Below are 19,455 nucleotides of genomic sequence, written 5' to 3'. Positions count from 1 at the left end.
AACAGCTAAAATATAATAAAGAAATACTTACATAAATAATAATATTAAAATATAAAGAATGATAAAAAGAAGTTAAGAAAGATTCCACTAAAAATGAAAACATGAATACAAAAGTAAACTCCATGTTGGCAGCAATAAAAATGCTACAGGAAATGAGGGATAAAAAAATGAACAGACATCTCTTAAGACAGAGGAAAAATATAAAGAATTAAAAATTAGGAAAAAGAAAATAGTCCTAGAGGACCAGAGAAGGGTATATCAATTAACAAAAGACCAGCGTCCTGTAAAGGGAAAGAGATTAGTGGAAAACACAAGAAATAATCAAAGATAACACAAAATAAAGTTTTGCGCAGCTGACAAACTCTATGTAGGTATTACCATACCCCAGGAAAATCAACACATTCATTTAGAGACAATGAGCAGGAGAGACAAAAGGTAAAACAATGGTAGGAACATAAAAGATGGCCAGAAATTAGGTGTAGACAAAATGGAGACAAAAATGCTTACCACATAACAGGAGAATGGATAAATAAAAGGTGACATTTTCAAACAATGGAGTACTACTCAGCAATAAACACGATGAGCTATAAATATAACACGAAGGATGGATCTCAAATATATATATACAATGGGATACTGTTCAGCTATAAAAAAAAAATGAAATCTTGTCATTTGCAACAATAGGGATGGACCTTGACATCACTGTGCTAACTGATACAAGTCAGAGAAAGATCTCGCTTACATGTGGAATCTAAAAACAACTAAGCTCATACATACAGAGAACAGACTGGTGGGTTGCCAGAGGTGGGAGCTGGGGAGTGGGTGAAATGGGTGAAGGCTGTCAAAAAGTACAAACGCCACTTATAAGAAAATAAGTTGTGAGGATGTAATGCTTAGTATGGCAACTATAGTTAACAAGACCGTGTTACATATTTGAAAGTTGCCAAGAGACTAGATCTTAAAAGCTCTCATCCAAGAAAAAAAATTTGTTATAATTACATGTGGTGATGGATGTTATCTAGACTTAACTGTGGTAATCATTTCACAATATAGACACATACCAAATCATTGTGTTGTACATGTAAAGTAATATAAGGTTATGTCAATTATATATTCTTAAAAATATTGTTAAGTGGAAGAAGCCACTCATGTGACTCCATTTACATGAAATCTAAGGTCAGATAAAACTAAACTGTGGTTAAACAAATTAGAAAATGTGGGGAGAGGGTACAAGGGAGAGGGGTGGATAGAAAGTAGAATCCAGCCAAGAGTCACATGACCACAGTCCCTCAGGTTTTAGAACTAACAATGGGCAGCAGGGGAGAGGTCAGAAAATGGAATCCAGGGGCACCTGGGTGGCTTAGTCAGTTAAGCATCCAACTTCAGCTCAGGTCATGATCTCATTTCTTGGGTTCGAGCCCCGCATCAGGCTCTGTGCTGACAGCTCAGAGCCTGGAGACTGCTTCCAATTCTGTGTCTCCTTTGCTCTCTCTGCCCCTCCCCCACTTGTGCGCGCACTCTCTCTCTCTCTCTTAAAAATAAATAAAATCATTAAAAATTAAAAAAAACAAAAGGAAAGAAAATGGAATCCAGTTACAAGTTGCCTGTTAGTGATAGGCCAACAGCTGGGGAGATTTGAGGCTGAACTTTCTTTTTCTATGGAGATACATTTCTCAGGCTCCTTAAATTCCTTTGAATTGTAAATAAAAGAATTAATCCCAAAATGGGATTATTCTTGCTTTTGGAATCCAAGAGTGAAATATAGAAAGTCAAAAAGATAGTGAATTAACTGGCCTCCTGTCTACTGATTAATCAAACACAAAAAGACATACTTTTACCTGGTAGTGATGATAGTTCACGCATAGTGCCCAGGAGGGGTTTATCCAGCTATTTTAGCCAAGTATCATTGTTTTTTATTTTTTTCATTTGTTTTCAATTTGATGAATTCAGATTTTTTTCCAAATTAAAAAATTATCCATACTAAAACTATAGCTATATTACTTTCTGAAAGATATGCAGCCTGTTTAAACACGAATATATCTTATGATCAAAGTTTTTATTCACTAAGCATTGTAGCAGTTCACCACAGACACTGTGAAGGAAATTCATGCTGGAAACTGTGATGTATCCTAACTAAAATGTGTACAGGGACAGCAATTAACGTACCTAAGTCAAACACAAAATCACATATGCCCTCTGAAATGTAAGTTATATTCTACCCCAAAGACAACACTACTTTCTGAAATTCAGTCTTCACGTATTTCACCCACTCTGGGTCAGCCAGCCCAATCCCTAAGGGAAGTCTAAGAGCTAAATTACAGATTCCGTTCTGTGAAGACATACCCATGAGCTTTAGAGGAAAGGTCACTTAGGCAACCTTTTCACCTTGGAACTCAGTGTCCTCATATGTAAAATGACAAAAGTCTATGACCAAAGCCTAATCACACTAAGTATATGGCATTCAATTTTATACACTCGTGGCTTTGACAACAATACTGAAGATAGTGCTAGATCAGTTAGATTTTGCCCCATCTGTGTCTCTTTGGCTGTAATGGGGATTTTTAAATAATTAATATGGAGTTCTTGCTTCAGTAAATTTATTAAAGGGTTAATAATAACGAGGAGAAAGAGGAGGAAGAGGAGGGGACGAAAGAGGAAAAGGAGGAGAAGCCACCCAAATATATCTATGACTTTATAAATGTATCAGTATTAACTGGACACCAAATAAATATATTCTTTAGTGTATGTCTTAGTTATACTGCTACTTTCCTTCTCTAAATAAAATAATAGCAGTAATTATCAAAGTAATTAAACTAAGGATAAACCAAAAAAATATTATTTCTAATGGAAAGAAGGGGAAAAAAGACATGGTCATGTGAAGATTCCTGAATCTTTCAGGACTTTAAAGGAAATATTTCCTTATGTTAAAAAATAAATTATAAATCTGGCATTGGAGAGATAGAGACCTAATATGCTATTCAATCATTTATTCAATAAATATTAATAGAATATCTATAATGGGCAAAGCATTGTGCCATACGGTATTTTAGCAAAGACAAAAAGAATGTGGTCCCCTGACCATAAGACCTTACAATCTAAGAGGGAAAATAAGACATAAATACAGTTAGCTGTAATATAAAATAGAAAGTGACAAGAGATATAAGACAAGAATGAATAATTTATAAATAATATAGGTCAGAAGAAGGAGGGATCTGTGGTGGGCAAATTGATTTAAGAATTATTCATGGAGAAGGGTGCATGGTAGATAAGCCTTGAAGGATGGGTACAAATATAACTTTCAGAGAAGGAAAGAGGTGAAGAAGACAGCAGTGCAGGGGAAGCTAATGCCACATGAGTGAGAAAACAAAACTTGTTCAGAGAAGACCCATAAACGTCATTTATGGAATACTTTTTACATCCTTTTAAAGATTAATTCATTTCCCCTTATAAGTATCCTAGTAGAATGGATTCTTTCCCCCACTTTACAGATGAGGCCCCTGGGGCACATCAAGTGAAGTCCTCTGTGCAAAGTCCCACCACTGGTGAGTGGCAGGGTCACTCAGGAGCAGAGGTTTGACGATTGAAAAGCTACATCCTTGACTTCCTGCAGCATGTTACTTCTCTCCTGCCTCCATAAAGAGAAAGGGTGGGATCCGAGGCAGCCTACACCAACAGGGGCCTTAAGCCATAGGCTAATGAGTCTGCATCTTCAGAAAGACTCTGCATATCACTGGGGAAACATTCACAGAAACACTGCATTAAAAATCCTCATTGGCCATGGTTAGTAAGAAATGGAGATGAAAGATGGAAGAGAGAAAGTAACCAAGTGCGGTCGTTCAAATGAGAGGTAGCAAAGCCCTGATAAAAATAATCACGCTGAAATAGAAAGGAAAAAGCAGATGCAGAAAATTTTACAGAGACAGAGTCAGTCGAATCTGACTGTGTAAACTGAGAGAGAAAAATATATTTGTCATGACTTTCAAGTTTTTAACACTGAACTAAGAAAACTACACTATTTTATGGAGAAACAATTCAATCTTGGATATAGTTATTGAGTTTCAACGTCAGTGGGACATCTGAGATCAAATTCATGGCCCAGGAAAGCCAAGGGAGTGAGTGACAGAGAGAAAATATGAACAACAATACCCAGTACTAAACCTTTCAAGGGAGCTCTCATTTAAATGGCCAAAGAGGGCTAGAAAGAAGTCAAGCAAAGCATCTCACAAGTCAGAAGAGAAAAGTGGCAGAGAAAGAGAGAGAGAAAACCATAAACACATGGGCAGTGAAAGCCCCAATGGTACCACAAACAAGTGAAAGACAACCACAACCTTCCATGGAACACAACACCAACTGGTCACAACACTTGCAGTACACATTCGTTTCCTTAAAACAGAAAAGCTACTTGTTTTTATGATGAAATGTGTGTTGATTAACTTTTATTATATATAACATTAAAATCACCACTTGTGTATTTTTAAATAATTATCTATGCTCTTCTTTCCAATGACTGGCATTTCAGAGACAATCTATTATTTCTGACTGACAAGTCTAGAAAAGAAAAGAAGGGAAAAATAATCTTTATTGGACGCTTACATGTGTCAGGCACGATATACATTTTGATGTAAAACAGTTACGCGTGTGTGTATAGGGTAGGGTATATATATTCTACTTATATACATGCATACACACACAAACATACAAACCAGGCCCTTTTTATAAACTGTGCCTGATACAGTTGATAGAAAACTAAACATAGGGATATTTAAAACTATAGCCCTGATATTATAAGGTTCTGTGCTGAGGGACAGGTTCTTGAGTACTAAGTTCTTAACTAGTTAAATCCAAAGGCTGTTGCATAGTCAGGAAATAAGTGTTTACCGCCATCTGGTGGAAGTCTGGCCTATCTACAAACAAGCTAGTTGTCTTTGAAAGGGCAATTATAAAATCTTTAACAAATAAAATTATTTGCACTACTCCATCTATCTTGTTATGGAAAGAATCATTATTGCTTTAATAATATCCAAAGAAAAAAGGGAGAGGCAGCAGGTCAGAAATCGTGATACTTGATTTATAATTGCTCCCTTGACGATGGAAGAACTATTTACTGAGGCTCTAATAGTATCCCATTCAAAATACGATAAAATTACTTTCTCCCTGTGCCAATAGGAGATATTGGTGTTTACTGACACAAGTAAAAGATCTAGGGCAAATGTCAGTGCGTGTGATTATAACCGTGCTGTGTATTAAATGCAAAAATTCAAGGCTGTTCACCTTCCTCCCCCTCAGGTTGCCTTATTTCTTGTAATGCCCCACAGAAGCGGCCATCACTGGAAGACCTAACAATACCGTTCTGTAAATATACTGTAACACATTATCTGACAAAGCCACAACTGGCTTCATTATCTAATTCACAATTAAATACTTTGTTCCACATTTTGTCCCTAGGTTTCGAGCACTGGATATTTCTCAAAGGTAAATTTTGAATTCCGTAAAACAAAATAGCGCTATATTTATATTACTATTCTATACTAGACTCCAGTAATATATATCTATATATCTATATATTTATATTACTGGAGTAATATGTATCTATATTACTATTCTTAGGTCGCAGTGTATGGTCTAATTTTCTTTGGCTAGTGTCCCCTTCATTTCTATACAAGCAATTGCCTTATAAACATTTTTCTGAAAAACTTGGCCACCCTGGAAGTACTGGTTAAAATAGAATGTCATGTTTAGGAAGTATATGTTAAAGTACAATTTTGAGGTTTTTCTTTTTCCCCCCTCATTTGTGCTTTGATTTAAGGTTGCCGCCCTTTAAACTCACTGTGAGATTTAACGTGGTCATCTATGGATGCTAATAATTTTAACATCACCCAAAATCTGTTGTCTCAGATGCATATGCAGAGGAGCTATTCCAGTGACTGAGTTAGCATCACTCTCCTCTATACTGCAAACCCCCAAGCCACAAGGACCAAGGGTTACTTACCTTTGTTTTCTTCACAGCATCACAATAGTGCTTCCACCCAGAAGGCGGTCCAGAAATGACTGTGTAATGTTGGTAAATGATAGGTCAAGGCTTCTCACCATTGGCACTACTGACATTTGGGGCCAGAAAAGTGTTTGTGGTGGGGGCCGTTCTAGGCATTACAAAATGTTTTGCTGCATCCCCGGCCTCTACCCACTAGATGCTAGTAGCTCCGTCTCCCCAGTTCTGACAATAAAAATGTCCCCAGACATTGCCAAACATCCCCTTGGGGACAGGATCACCCTAGGCTGAGAACCACTGGTAGAGATGAAGCAATTCAAGTCTAGCTTTGAGCCCAAAGACTGTCATTGTCTTGTTTTATTTTTTTAACTTTGGACAAAGTAAATCTCTCAGACCCTGGGTCCCTTTGCTGTAAAGTGAAATGATTGGATGCAGTGTCTCTCTCTCTCTCTCTGATTGATCTTTTAGATTATCTAGTGTTTACTCAACATAAATTAAATACCAGACTCTGCTCTAGGTACAAGTATAGTGGTGAGCCCCTAAACTTTCCCTTCAGTCATCTGACTTACAAAGAAATACCAGTTCTGGAAAAATGTTAATCATAATAATAGTAGGTGTAATGATAGTAATGATAAACAACGCTACTCCACATTGTCCCCTTCTTCTCAATGGAAGACAAGGGGCTTAATATTTATTGAATACATTTTATGTGCAAGGTGCTGAACATCCCATATCTTCCTTAATCCCAAAATAATCCCATGTAATATATACAACCATCTTTGTTACACACAAGGCAACTGAGGTTCAGAGAGGTTAATGACAGACAGATTGTGAGCAGTATACATGGGTTTTTTTTCCCCCACTACACTGGGCTGTCTTTGCCATACTGGCCAATATAAACACCATATACTCAAGGGCAATTCAAGAATTACATAATCCAATTTACCAGAAATGCCTCAAGCACATTAAAAAGTGATATTTCAAGTTATCAATACATGTGTTGAGAACCAAAAGGCTGAGGGAAAAGAACCTTTTCACTGCCAAATCCTGCTCCGCTAACAGGAACTTCCCTTTAATGTAAAAACAGTTCTGTTCTCATCTAATTTTTTAAAAATAGACCTTTATAAACCCATCTAGTAAGACTTGCTTTCCCTTTATTACTGCTTCTCCTCCTGAACAGCCATGACACAAAACCTCGGTCCAACCTTACTTCGGCTTCCTGGCTTCCTTGTCATCTCTCCACCCCCTGGATTCTGGTCTCCACTAAAAATGCTCTCAATCACAGATGACTATGTTCTTGCCAAATGCTGTAAATGTAAGGCCACAAGTCTAAACATCTAAACCAAACTGACTCCATGACAGGCTTTAAGTTTCCCCTCTAAACTAGAAGGCCTGAGTTTCGGCTTCCCCTGAAACTATCAGGTAGTTACACATTGCCCAAGGCAGGAGTAACCCCCCTTGCAACACCCAATCAAGAAAGGCCAGTGACCACCCTCCACATTGTTAAGGGAGAGGCCTGGAGATAGAGACTATAGATAGGACCCTGTTACCTAATGTTAAAGTTAACCTGTTAGTCGCCGAACAAGACCCTAGGCTCGCTCTGTGATTGGTTGAATTTAAAGGTACTCTAAATGTTGTAATTGGATCCCGCCAAAAGTAACGAATACTCTAGACAATGTGTATGGTCAAACCCGCTGTCAATGATGTTGAATAATTATGATTGGATCACTGTTCCCATGTCACAACTTCTGTAACTCCCCCGTCTCAAACCCCATAAAAACCCTACTCTGCCCTTGTTTGAGGCTCTCGGCATGGACCCATACGCTGGTGAAGTCTTTTAGCCCGAGCTTAAGCCCGTAATAAAGCCCTTTCCCTTTGCATGCGTGACTCGGTCTCCCTGGTGGTCTCTGGTCGGTGAGGATACTGCGATCTGGGTATAACATAAATACATTTTGTTCCTGACCTTTCTGGTAGCACTCCCTCCTTTTTGAAAGCCTATCTTCCCTTGCTTGACATTCTGATTCAGCCCATTTGATCTTCCAGTTGCTTCCCGGACTTCTCAGGCTCCCAATCTGTTGTCCATCCTTCAAAAGACATTCCCCACAGTTCTGCCGTCAGACATCTCCTCTATCTCTCCATACTCCCTGATGATCACACCCATGCTGATGATGACTACATCTACTTCTCCAGCCACGCCAGCTCCCGAACTTCTAGAAGATATGAACCCTGTCTCTATCAGGCATTTTCACCTGGATACTTTATAGTACTTCCAAATAGACATAGTCAAAAGTGAATGGATTATTTTCCTCATCAACACTGCACCCCTTCCCATGTTCCCTAAATTGGTGAATGACATAGCCAGTTCTCTGAAGCCAGAATCCTTCTACTCCTTAATCCCTAACATTCCATGGATTACCATTTTTCCATTGCTTCCAATGTCCTAGAAATCTCTTCTCCCCTTCCCCTTCTTGCCATTACCAATGCCACCCACTTGGTTCAAACCCCCTCAAAATACCCTAAAGGTATCAGATCTTTCTCTCCTATCTGGGCTCCCTACCTCTGAAGCAATCCCTTCCAGTTGCTTTACAAAGGTTCCCAGGTAGGGCGCCTGAGGGGCTCAGTTGGTTAAGCATCCCACTTTGATTCAGGTCATGACATCATCGTTCTCAAGTTCCAGCTCAGTACCTGGCTCTTTGCTGTCAGAGCAGAGCCCGCTTTGTATCCTCTGTCTCCCAATCTCTCTCTGCCCTCCCCATCCTTCACACTTTGTCTCTCTCTCAGAAATAAGTAAACATTAAAATTTTTTAAAAAGCCTCCAGAATAGTTTTATCCATTAGAATCTTCCCTGAGATGATGAAAAATGTTCTATATTTGTGCTGCCCAATACCATGTACTTATTGAGCCCCTTGAAATGTGGCTGGTATAACTGCCGAACTGGCTTTTTAACTTTAATAGTATTTATTTTAATTTAATTTAGCTAACATGTGGCTAGTGACTACCACATCAGACAATGCAACTCTGGAGTGGTCATCTTTAAACACAAATTTATTTAGAACACTGCTCTTTACTTTCAAAATAAAGCCAATTCTCTATTTTCTTAAATTTTTTTTGTTAACATTTATTTACTATTAAGACACAGAGAGAGACAGAGCATGAGCATGGGAGGGGCAGAGAGAGGGAGACACAGTATCCGAAGCAGGATCCAGGCTCTGAGCTGTTAGCACAGAGCCCGATGAGGGACTCAAACCCACGAGTGGTGAGATCATGACCTGAGCTGAAGTCAGACGTTCAATTGACTGAGCCACCCAGGCGCCCCAAAAACCAATTCTCCTTAACTTAATATATATGGCCTGAAAACAATCAGCTGCCCTACATTTCTGGCTGTCCCACCTTCTAGCACCACCCCCAAACTCACACATATCCTATGGGTGATACACATATGTATTATCCATGTAAAACTAGTTTGCACAATACCACACACCCCCTTGCCTCACAGCCTGCACACTCTCTCTCCTGCCCACCTGCCATACTCATCCATCAGCAGCAACTCCTCTAGCCGTTTCATCATTCCTTGTACCTCCCTGGCTCCTTAGTGCTTCCCTATCAGCACACCACTCTTCCTCTCGCTATGATACACGTATCACACTATACCGAGGGCGGAAATCAGATTTTCTGGTGACATCACTGGTGTCTACCAAACGTTTGCAAATAGCTGTCCAGTCCCAGCATCTAAGGTAACTATTCCAAACGCTATTCCTATCACTAATTAGATCAGATCCAAACCTTCCAATCAAAATCTTCAAGCAAAGCGATCTGTCACTCAATAATTCCTTTTAGAACCCCTCTCCTTGAGCCAAGCCTCCCCTTTTACATTGTCTACCAATGACTGGACATTCCATGACCCTGTCTGTGCCTCCTTGATTTTCTTTCTGCTTCTCTATTGGAGAACCAGGGAAAAGTTCACCCCAAGCAAGAGCCTCCTTTGGCTTACCTGACAACTCCACCTGCCTGACATGATCCTGCCTCTGACCATCCTATAGCCATTTATTGTATATTGTGTTCCAAATTCAAAGGTCAATTCTTTGAAGGCAGAGACTTACTCGTCTGCTTCCTTCCTTACCTGCAGCATTCCCTACCATAATCTGCATTTATCAGGCACTTAAAAAGTATATGTTAAAGGTGGTATGAAATCTTAACCAAGTTGTCTTTTGCTGCTACGAATTCCAAAAATAATTATTCCCAACTCTTATATTTTCAACGTCCTATTATTATGTGTGTCTTATTGTTTAGGTAGTATCTAGATATTAAAGATGAAACTGGGGGCGCCTGGATGGCTCAGTCGGTTAAGCGTCCGACTTTGGGTCAGGTCATGACCTCACGGTTCGTGGGTTCGAGCCCCGTATTGGGCTCTGTGCTGACAGCTCAGATCCTGGAGCCTGCTTCAGATTCTGTATCTCCCTCTCTCTCTGACCCTCCCCTGCTCACACTGTCTCTCTCTCAGAAATAAATAAAACATTAAAAAAATTTTTTTAAAAAGATGAAACTGAAAAAGCAAAATGAATAAAAGCCATAGAGCCTTTTCTCTCCTATAAATAAGGGTCCAATAAAACAAAACAAATAAGGCTAAAAAGTTACAAATCTACATGCTGGGAACTCCTACCCATACCTCAACGACATGAATAATGATTTGAAATTAAAGACCTGAGCATTTTTAAAAAGCAATATGATAAAAAGGATAAGCATTGTTTTTTCTTCCTTTTTAAATGTTTATTTACTAATTTTTAAGAATGGGAGAGAGTGCAAGTGGTTGGGTGGGGCAGAGAGAGAGAGAGGGAGACAAAGAAGCTGAGGCAGATTCTAGGCTCCGAGCTGTCAGCACAGAGCCCGACGCAGGGCTCAAACTCATGAACCATGAGATCATGACCTGAGCCAAAGTCAGATGCTTAACGAACTGAGCCACCCAGCTGCCCCAACGTTTTTTAACTGCTGTCAGAGGCTATATCCACCTGTTGTGGAACTGGAACTGGAAATCGATTTTTTTATCAAGACTACAGTCGCTGCGGTTTTGCCACACCTGCAGACACTTTCACATCGTATGACAAGCGTGCTGAGATGTGACTGCACCAGAACCTCATCTGACCTGAGATGACATATGAAATATAAAATGCCAACCTATGGATGCCAATATTCTGAGGCTAATTCTTCTTTTGAGTTAGAATACTACACAGAAGCACCCATTCTGTTAAAATCAGTAGAAAATAAGTTCCTAGTTTTCAATTTTCAGATATGTATTTAATGTTTAATTCTCCTTCTCTCACCTTGTCCTAAAATATAGATACTATCTCAAGTATTAAAGGTCAAAGAAGAGATCCTACAAGTACACCAGAATCGTTAATGGACAAAAGAGCGTCTGGCATTTAAAGTCATATCCTCTAGAGATAGAATGAAAAGAGTCTTTCAAATTCTTTTCAAGGAATGAGCTGCTTTCTATTTTTCAATTTTTAATGAACTCCTTTATGTATTGAGGTCTTAGATCTTCATTAAAGTTAGTAAGCAATTTAATTCTCAATAATCTAGTCATTTGAATTATCAACGATGCAAGTTTTAATTGCAGAAATTAACTCAGAAAACTAATAATGTGTAACCATGTCAGCTTTCTAGAGAATGTCAGTAGTTACCACAGCCATTGACTGAAAGCTGAATTATGGAAAAGAGTCACTAACACCAGATCCAAGAGAATTTTAAATCTAATTTCTTATCTTTTATAGGACATCTTGTAGACTCTTCTAATTCTTATTTTAGACAAGATTCTCCACCTTACTCTTTAATTTTACATCAAAGCATTACTTCTCAACAAAGTTACTTCAAAACATTCGTGGTATCAACAGCCCATAAATTGCAAAGCTGTATTTCCATTATTTGAACAGATTCCTAAATAATAGTAAGTCAGATATTTATAAAAGTAGGAGTAATCCCTATTTCTCATAATAAAATCAATCATACTGGCACCACTTACCGGACATCCACCATGAGCCACACATTATGCCACGCACTTTACCCTATTTAATTCTCTTAATACTTGTATTGTATGAATATTGTGATTATCCTCATTTTACAGAGGAGGAAATTAGAGCTTAGAGAGATTAATTTGTGCAAATATGGCTCCAAATGCCTCTTAAATACAAATCCCAAAATCTTCTTCCCATCCTCTAAGCTTGCAGAAGACTGCATAGCTTCTTTGTATTCATTCATTCATTCCTTCAAAAAGTACTCATCAAATGCTCCCTAAATGCTGGGAACACAGTGGTGATGTAAAAAATAAAAATTAAATAAAAAAATAAAAACCCCTGCTTTCAGAGAGCATACATTTTGACAGAGAATGTCGAAAAATAAAATGCACAATGAGTCAGAGAGTGGTAAGTACTATGAAGAAAATTACTCCAGATTAATAGGATGTAAAGGGTAAGGGTGTTGGGGGCTGGTTTAGGCAGGGACCAGCATGTTTACAGAAACGTCCTGTCTCCCATACCTTTTTCTCCTCACTTTTGCATCCCCACTTCCTTATCTTCCCTCACATCCAAAAACTACAAGTTAGATAAGTCATAGTAAAAATTCTAAGGGAAAATTCTGGTTTAGAATCCCAGAAGAAACTCGAAATTGAAAAATAGATACAGACTTGAGGGGAGTAGAATGAATGGATATTTTCATACATCTAAAAAACAAGTATCTTCAAAATTATTTTTACATTTGATAACCAAACTTTAGTTAAAACATCTATCCTGTTGATTCCTCCCACTCTTCATATCTACCTGATCGTCAACATGCTTTCAATGAAGAAAGAAAAGACCTTGTTTGTTGTTACCATTTTCATTAGCAGTTTGAGGATAGTTCAGTGTCTCAAGAAGAAATGTCTTTCCTCTGCGACAGTTTGAACAATAAAAGCCACCCACCAGGGAAAGGAGTTTCAGTGAAAATGGCCTGAAACTATCAAGGCTCTAGGACACCAACAATGAATTGATCGCCTCTCCAATGTAGACACTCTGAAAGAATGTAGCTAAAAACAAAAGTTTAGACTGAATCGCATACATATGCAAATCAGATACTCTCTTGCCCTTGACCTTCAAGGAAACCAACCACCATTGTTCTCTTGTTACTCTTGTTTTCATTTTTAAGACAAAGATTATTTGCCTTAAAAAGACAAAGGCTTCAATTAATATTTACATTTTAAGAATAATTTATATGCCAGCCCAGATCCCAATAGGCAATAATCAAATTTTGTATAATGACTGTTCCTACAAATAAAGCAACTTCTGGAGAGTCTAATGGCTTATGTCACTTTTTCAGAGTCAGAGATTTAATAGTACTCTATTTATTAGTCTTACCTCTGCGGCTAAATAGTTCCCAGTTGCGAGGTGTTTAAATCTGAACAAGCTGTTCCATTGTCCAGCACCCCCACGGCATGGGTCATGATGAACTACCTACAGAGAAAAAGAGCAACAACAATAAAGGCTAAAAGATATTCACGTTGCTGGCAAGCAAATGCCAACAGTTTATACAAAGTGCTCACCTGTTAATACTAACTTGTAGAATCTAATATATGTTTTCATAAGAGGACAGTGTGGCAGAAAAACAAAATTCCCCACAAATGAGCAAAAGACCTAACAGTTAACTCAATGCATGATGCTCGTGCCTTAAATGTACAAATACAGCTTTCCTCCAAGAGACAGGTTTCCCAGGCAAGAACTGGAAATGCTGTGGGGTTTTTCCCCATTTGTTACTCAAATATTCTTTCAACAAATCCTATTAAAAGCTTACGATGCACCAAGGACTCTTGTAGGCAATAGGGACACAGCAATGAGTAAGACTAGAGCTTTCAATACATAAGATTTGGCAAGTGCTAGGAGGAAATAAACAGAGCGCATGACAGAGTCCGGAGGGAAGACTTCTTCAGATGTAGCGATTAGCACCGGCCACTGGAAGATGACATGGGAGCTGAAACCCGCAGGGTAAGAATGAACAATCACGTAGAGATTAGAAAATATCATTCCAGACAGAGAGCACCAAAATGCGAAAGCCTGGAGCTTTCTCCACCGACTTAATTCCTGGCCCTTTCTGCGGATGCTTTTTCACTAATACCATGTCCTTTCCTACCTGTCCTGGGAACTGGTTTTGCCCCAGACGCTGAGCCACCAGGCTCCCTGAGAATAAAAGAAGATGGTCTGAAGCAGCTGCTAATGCCAGGTGGCCTGGTGCGCAGCAGCAGATCTTAGGCTCTACAGACTGAAGAGGACTGCATTTGAGCCCCAGCTCTGCCAAGTACTAGGGTATGATCACTAGAAGCAACTGAACATCTTCAAGCCAGTTCCATCATGTCCAAATGATTTTAATTCACAAGATTGTTTTGAACATTAAGTACCAGGGGAACTTTTCATTATTCTCCCAACAGGTTACCTTCTTTTTGTTAATGCCTACCACCCTTGGACTCCTGACCTCAGCCTCAAATACTGGGTGCTGCTATATAGAACGTTCTAATACTTTTTGCTAGACCCCAGCTTCTAGGTCCTCCCCTCCTCTGATAGCTCAAGTAAGATAATAATTATGAAAATACTTCAAAGTGGATGAACTCTTAAAAACACTCTCCCTATGATCAAAACCCTACCCATCTTCAAAGCTATCAAATCAAACTTCTTCCACAAATCCTTTGCAAATCACACTGACTACACTCTAACTCCTTTGGCTAAGGCATTGATACCTTTGAGATGGATCAAATCTATCGGTTGTCTCACGTACATGCACACATTTTGTACACAACTGCTGGAGGTTGGCAAATAACTTGAAGCTCACCACAGATCCCAGACTAAGAACTCCTCTCCTATACATACATCTAGCAATGCTAGTGCAGCTCCCTAGGGGACAATTTAGAGATACAGAAAGGACGGTGTTATCATTTATCACAATGATTTTGGAAGACTGATCTTGGCATTATCAGGCATTGGCCAAGATACAAAAATCCTGCAAGTCATAGCCTCCTAAGTGACCCGTATCCCAAGGGTGGGAAGCCTCACCAACAGGGTTCTGAAGTCATTCCATTGGAACAGAAAGCAGAGAAAAGTAAAATAGAGCTTCTCTCTTTTTCTCTCTCCCTCTCTCAAAATAAATAAATGAACTTTTTAAAAATGTTTTTAAATAATAAAAATAAAGATAGGAAATATGGTTTTTGTACTATTTCATATCTATTCTAAACCATGTTGTAACTTACAGAATTATTTTGATATTACATTTATAATTCAGGGTCAGCTCGCTGGAATAAACATCATACTTCCTCATTTTCTGTTTCAATACTCTGTAATGTGTGCTGTTACCCCTCTTTCAATATGGTTATTTCCCTCTTCTGTTCATCAAACATACAAATAAGTATGTTCTGTTATTACTTCTCCTAATACAAGATATAATTCAAAGGGCCACATTTGTCTCTGCTCTTTCATTTTCCTGTACTTGCAAAGAATGTCTTCTGAGTTTCATCTTCTACCACCTCTTTCAAATCCAAATGCATTTATTCAAGATAGGTACAAATATTACACCTTCTAAAGCAATTATTTACATGTTAAAATACATATTATTTTATTATAAATTACTTTCCTTTTCTTATTTTGAAATTTAGGCATTTTATTAATTTTGAATCATGAAAATCTATAAATAATATTACCTATTTATGAGTTTTATTTTAAGATATTAAAGGAAGTACCACAGAATACATGCTGTGAAAGAGGATGATAGGTTTCAAATAATTGCAAACCACTGCTATCGGCTTAGATGTCCATTACATGAGGATGTAACTTATCAAATGTGGTTTGTTCATAGGGAATTCCATCTATCTTATTTCTACGGTACAGAAAGATCCTTTAAAGAAAAATCCATACCTCACATTTTCTTAATTACTACCATATTGGCAATGACTTTTCAAAGGATGGATGAACTCTTAACTATGGATCTCCTCATTCCAATAAAAATGGCATCCCCTGAAGAAATAAATGTTCTTCTCAGTTACTGTATGGTTCTGATATCTATCTTTATTTTTTTTTAATGCTTTATCTATTTCTAGTGGAGAGAGAGAGGGAGGAAGAGAGATGCCTCAGAAAGGATAGGTAAAGGAAGTAGTAACATTTCAAATTGATCACAGTAATTAAGAGGATAAGTTAGTTCACAAATATTAGTCTTTTATCAATTTATCATAAATGATGCTTATATATTATTTATATAATAAAATAATCAGACTGGTAAATCCAGGGATTTTTACATAAATACTTACTAAAATCCAAAAATATTTACACACCTCTATTTCCCAGAGTGCTTTGGAACTAGTAGCAGAAGTGGCTGATTGACGCAAGGTTGTACGAAGGAAAATGTGTTGTTTTTTCTCATATTCATCACAAGTCAGAAACTTCTCTTGTTCTGCATGAAACAACCTAACAACATCACCCTAGGAAAACAGGAAAATCAAACTGTATTTCCAAAAAAATTCTGAACAAATAGACCTAAGAAGCAGATGTCTCTTTCTGGCTTTTATCTCTGTACCCTTATGCTAATTACTTGGCTTTTAATGATTATTTATACATTCCAAAAAGAGGAAAACTCAATGAAACACTCATGGTGAGTATTAAGGTCTATAACCATCTTCTGAAGTATGAATGCTAGTGAATATACAGGTTTTGCATATAGAAGTTCAGTAAGACTACCTTCAATGCTTCTGGCAAATGTTCCATGTACCACATACTTACTCCTTTTAGTACATCCTCTCGATAGGAACTATATTTCATGAATAAAGTGATTTTCCAGCTAGTGTTGCAATTAACAGCATTCACCTATTAATGAAGAAACATTAAGTTATGAAACTACGCATTCCAGAAATTATTCCTCCAACAGGTAAAATGAGAAAAAAGATAACTTTGGACAATGAGGTATGTACTTCAACACAAACACCATCCAAAACTAGCAATCATTATCTACATGGGTCTTAGAAATATTAATTACCATAACTGGAGTTATGCTCATGAAAACAATAAATGAAGCTACATGACGTTTTTTTCTCACAATGAATATAAACAAATTCATTTTCTTTCCTCCTGAACTTACCTCTTTACACCCTGGATTATCGAGAAGCTCTATGTTGCTGGCATGTAGTGGTTGTCCTGCATTCACGGGCATCAAAACAACTTTGTCGCCTACGACAATCTAGGAATCAGAAATAAGTTGCAACTGTGACACTGAGCAGATCCGTGGTGCTTTATATGAAGCTAAAAATAACTGCACAGAAGTCCTTGATATTGACCTAACATACAAATTTCAGTTTGTCCTCCACACAAATCTTAGTTCAGTTCTTTTTCTCTTTAAGGTAAAATGTTTTCTGATTAATGATCATGTAATCATGTTTATAATGCTTATCAGCCTGGATTCAGAAATCTACTGTAGATCCTTTTCTTATTAGTCTCCCATTTCAGTAAGAACTTTTTAAATGTCAATAAATAGGACATTACGCCTCAACACGAGGTTCTTATGCCATGTGCACAGCAGAGAGAGTGAATGCATCCGCCACAAACAATCAATCTGCCTAAATATTTGAACCACTTCAAGTGCAAGGAGAAAATGCCATATATGTGTATTATCTAGGGAATTAAAAACAAGTCTGTTAAATTTGGTCTTTCCCACAATCTCAGAAATCTATTAAACATGCTAATGCCATCTGGATTCAGGAAATGCACATTAGGTATGACCTGGCAGAAATATGTTTATTGTTTGCTCCTTGAGCACCTGGTTGACTTTTATCTTAAATATCCAAAACTAATATTGCTCTTTAAACTTGGTATTCATTTTTTTTTAATTAGCTAAAAAAAATTGACTCTACTGACAGACTAGCTCAATCTGTAGAGAATGCAACCCTTGAACTCAGGGTCAGAAGTTTGAGCCCCATGTTAGGAGTAGATATCACTTAAAAAAACTTAATTAATCACTTAATTAAAATATACATAAAATTTTTAAAAATTGTGTGAGTAGAAACGCTGTAGAGGAGTAAGTCTAAGTTGATTTTTCATTTTTGTTATCATTAACAATGTCCAACTTATCCTCAAGAATTTCTATTCATACCTCAAATTGCAGGAAATAAAGTTATGCTTTCCTAGTGATAATAAGGAACAGTTTAATTTTAGAGTTATTATAGTCTCTCTTGTGACAATCCATTAGAAAGCTTATTTCTGTAGAACCTATACTCTCAATTCTCATATAAAATTGCTTACCATCTCAGAAATGAAAACCAATACCTTCTCTTTGCATATTTTGTACTAAATGAATATGAGAATACATTAACAGAAAACTGAAAAGCAAATCAGGACTCAGAACATAAGAATAAACAAAACTTCTTCCTGTATCTTAACCTAGGCCGAGACTTTCTGGAACATAATTTCATATTTCCAATATAAAATAAGATTTTATGGGTTATATACAGGAAGTCTACATTTACACATAGTACTGCTGTCACAAACTATATCTGGAGATTCAAATACGATAGAGGAGCTTCAAGCTCACTATTTAAGCAAAGGGAAATTGTTCTTAGTTTGCAAAAGTAGCTTCTAGAATTGGTCTCTCACAGATTGGTCTCTGTTCATCACCCGCCTTTCAAGTCCATCATTAGTCGGATGCCGGTGCCTGACTCACAAAAGCCACCATAGAAGCTCTCTATGCGCAGATAAGGGAATACCATCAAGAAAAGTGTTAAGTGAGAGGGTGAGGAAGCAAAGTGGGCTCTATTTGTGTAAAAAGGGGAGGGAAGGAGAAAGAGCACATGCATAAGAAATCTTTCCAGAGGTTAACTGTAGGGCAGGGGGCAAAAACTGGGGAGATAGAAAAAAAGGATAAGAGACTTTCGGTGAAACATCTTTATATTGCTTTCTATCTATGAGCCAAAATTGGTGAGTAGTTTTAATTTAAAAAAACATACAAAAGCCAACATGACATAAACATATATCCAACATCCCCTTTCACAACTCTCTCTCTCTCTCTCACACACACACACACACACACACTTCTTATTGCACATGACACCACAGTGGCTCTAACTCCCAGAGCCAGGAAGAAGTCCATGTCGTTATCCACACTATGATTACTGGGACTTAATACACATCTTGCCAGTGCTGTGTCTGATCTTCTAATTTCTTAAAAAGCAACTGGATTTGGTTTACAATGTCATTCTTGTCTGCATCATATAAATATTAGCCAATAAGATACTAAATATAATGATATATTTTAGCTATGTCCTTTCAATGAAAAGAATATTTTCATTTGCACCTATATCCACTTACCTAAGTTTTACTATTTTAGAATACTTTTCTGTAAGCTTTGGGCAATCCATATGTTCTATCTACTTCAAAACGCTACCCGTAAAGTCTTAAACTGTATATTTTTAAGAGACCAGT

The 19,455-nt window shown here is 37.7% G+C and overlaps 1 protein-coding gene across 4 annotated transcripts in view; it reads right to left on the bottom strand.

Annotated features, from left to right (window-relative positions):
• Nucleotides 1-19,455, bottom strand: part of ITPR2 (inositol 1,4,5-trisphosphate receptor type 2) — a 501,862-nt gene that overhangs the window by 376,151 nt on the left and 106,256 nt on the right. For all 4 annotated transcript variants that reach the window (XM_039240789.1, XM_039240790.1, XM_039240791.1 and 1 more), the window contains exons 6-9: nt 17,123-17,221; nt 16,768-16,851; nt 16,323-16,469; nt 13,372-13,467 (exon numbers count right to left, since the gene is read on the bottom strand). In XM_039240789.1, the coding sequence (XP_039096720.1) occupies nt 13,372-13,467; nt 16,323-16,469; nt 16,768-16,851; nt 17,123-17,221 (426 nt within the window). The remainder of the gene's footprint in view (nt 1-13,371; nt 13,468-16,322; nt 16,470-16,767; nt 16,852-17,122; nt 17,222-19,455) is intronic.

This window comes from Hyaena hyaena, unplaced genomic scaffold (genome assembly GCF_003009895.1).
Source record: "Hyaena hyaena isolate Hyena2069 unplaced genomic scaffold, ASM300989v1 scaffold_182, whole genome shotgun sequence".
NCBI lineage: Eukaryota > Metazoa > Chordata > Mammalia > Carnivora > Hyaenidae > Hyaena > Hyaena hyaena.
The sequence above is the reverse complement of the archived record's forward strand: the minus strand, read 5'-3'. Positions and strand labels throughout refer to the sequence as shown.